Source organism: Dipodomys ordii, unplaced genomic scaffold (assembly GCF_000151885.1).
Source record: "Dipodomys ordii isolate 6190 unplaced genomic scaffold, Dord_2.0 Scaffold108, whole genome shotgun sequence".
Classification (NCBI taxonomy): Eukaryota; Metazoa; Chordata; class Mammalia; order Rodentia; family Heteromyidae; genus Dipodomys; species Dipodomys ordii.
The window spans coordinates 1,006,335-1,008,536 of record NW_012267324.1 but is presented as its reverse complement, the minus strand read 5'-3'; the positions used below and the strand labels follow the sequence as shown (position 1 = coordinate 1,008,536).

The 2,202-nt window shown below is 67.2% G+C and overlaps 1 protein-coding gene across 1 annotated transcript in view; it reads right to left on the bottom strand.

The window, feature by feature from the left end:
- Positions 1-1,267: 1,267 nt before the first annotated feature.
- The window catches only part of Eps15l1 (epidermal growth factor receptor pathway substrate 15-like 1), a 34,868-nt gene continuing 33,933 nt past the window's right edge, over positions 1,268-2,202 (bottom strand). Inside the window, exon 27 of the mRNA XM_013028299.1 lies at positions 1,268-1,460. Within this exon, the coding sequence (XP_012883753.1) occupies positions 1,317-1,460 (144 nt within the window). The 3' untranslated portion in view covers positions 1,268-1,316. The remainder of the gene's footprint in view (positions 1,461-2,202) is intronic.

The window sequence follows — 2,202 nt, the reverse complement described above, 5'->3', positions numbered from 1 at the left end:
GGGAGGACGGGGGGAGGGGGAGATGGGAAGACGGGGAGGGGGGACGGGGAGGATGGGGGGGGGAATGGGGAGGACAGCCCTTTGTTTCTGGACCTTTCCTGTACAGCCTTAAAATAGCAGTGCCGGGCTGGCCAGGCGCGGGTGCAGGGCGACCCTGGCTTTGAAGATGGGGTTCCGCTGTGTCCCCCACGCCATTGCTGGGCCTGGCCAGAGGCATGGGCCTTGGCCTTCCCCACCCAGCTCTCCCCGCCAGGGAGAGCCTTGAGGACCAGCCAGGGCCGTGTCAGCCCGGCAGGAGGCTGAGGCCAGAGGACGGCGCCTGGAGGCCAGATGGAGGGAAAAGCGCAGGAGGAAGGCGGGAAGTGCTGCAGGGCCAAGTGCCAGCCAGGACCCAGGACATGTGTGTGTGCGTGTGTATGTGCGTGTGTGCATGCGCATGCATGCTCTGAGTTTAAATCCCAGTACCGACAAGAAAAACCCAAAAAAACTAACGCAATCCCCCCCCCTCTCCTCTCAGGGTCGGGGTCAAGGTCAGGGTGAAGGTCACATCATGGGCTGCAGGTGGAGGTCACAGGCCGTGGTGACCCAGCACCGCACTGGATGGCCGGGGCTAAAAATAGGGAGCTGGCTGGGGCGGGGCTTCCGGGCGCCCCAGGAGGGCCTAGAACTTTCTACAAATCTAAAATGGTCCTAAAAAATGTTATGAAAAGCCAGAAACAAAGAGATGAACAGAGGGAGCTTCCGGGAGGGGCCCCAGATGGGGGGCAGGGTCCAGGGTGCCCCACAAAATCTGGGCCTGAGGTGCTGCCCCCCAGCGCCCCCCCCCCGCCCCGCTTTGTTCCTGGTCCCCGTGGCCGGCCAGGCTCCCCCAGCGGCTCAGGCCGCGCTGACGTCACAAAGACAACAGGAAGCCGATAGGCGGCTCCGAGGCGGAGCGCTTGCCTCGCATGCCTGAGGCCCTGGGTTCGATTCCTCAGCACCACACACACAGAAAAAGCCCGAAGTGGCGCTGTGGCTCAAGGGGTGGAGCGCTCGCCTTGAGCTGAGGAGCTCAGGGACAGCGCCCAGCCCCGAGTTCAGGCCCCGTGACCAGCACCACAAATTTAAGACAAACTTCCTGCTTTCAGCCGTGAAAACATCATCCTGCAGTGTCCCGGCCTCTCCACCCGGGGCCTCCGACCCCGGCCTCCCCCACCCGGCAGCCGCCGCGCGCCCCGGGCTTCTGGGAGAAAGGAGAGAAGGCCTGGGCGTTTTGTATTAAAATATTATATTAATCATTCAAACTTCATTTTGTACAAGGAGTGCGCGTGCGCGTGCTAGGCGGGCATGTCGGCCTTGCTGAGCGCGATGGCCAGCTCCAGGTCCTCCTGCTCCTGCCGCCGCAGCCGCGCCAGCCGCTCCTGCTCCGCCTTGGCGCTCTCCCGCTTGGCCCAGGCCAGCTGCTGCTCCTCATTGCAGAACTGCAAGGGAAGGTGGGGCTCAGCGGGCGGCCACGGGCGCTCTGGATGCGGACTTGGGGCCTTTCTTGCGATGGGTGGGGGCATTTGGGGGCCCTGGGCTGGGCCCCGGCCCCGTTCCCCGCCTCTGCCCTGCGCCCCGGGCTGGGCGCAAGGAAGCCGCGGGCCCCGGTCACACACCTGGGGCCGCAGAGTGCCGGCCCGTGGCGCAGGGCCCCGTCTCAACGCCGCCCCAGCCCGGCCGCCCACAGCTCCCGCCTGTCGTCCCAGAGGCTCGGGGGGCTGGGGTCTGAGGGTCGGGCCGCAGCCCGCCTGGGCCGGAGCTCTGGGCGGCGACTCCCTCCACTGAATCACTCGAGGAGCGAAGGTGGTGCTGCGGCTCCCGCGGTGGAGCGCCGGCCGGCTCGGGGCGCCCACGCTTGGCACAGCCCTGGGCCCCGAGTTCGAGCCCGGGCCGGGTCTCCCCTCCCCCGGGGAGGCCGAGGTGGGGGCCCCCACATGCCAGCCAGTCCTCCCTCCCCGCCCCTGCCCTTCTCTTCTGGAACCTTCCAACACATCACTGGGAGGAACGCAAGGGCAGCGCGCGGCTGGGGAGACAGCGGAGGCCGCAGCGGCAGGGCAGGGGGCTGGGGCCTCGGGACGCTGCCCGTCAGCTCCCAGAGAACTTTCCAGAAAAGGGGTCTCTGGTGTGGTCGTGATGACACAGGCAGGGGCGCAGGGCGCCGTGACGGACGGGCGCTGGCGG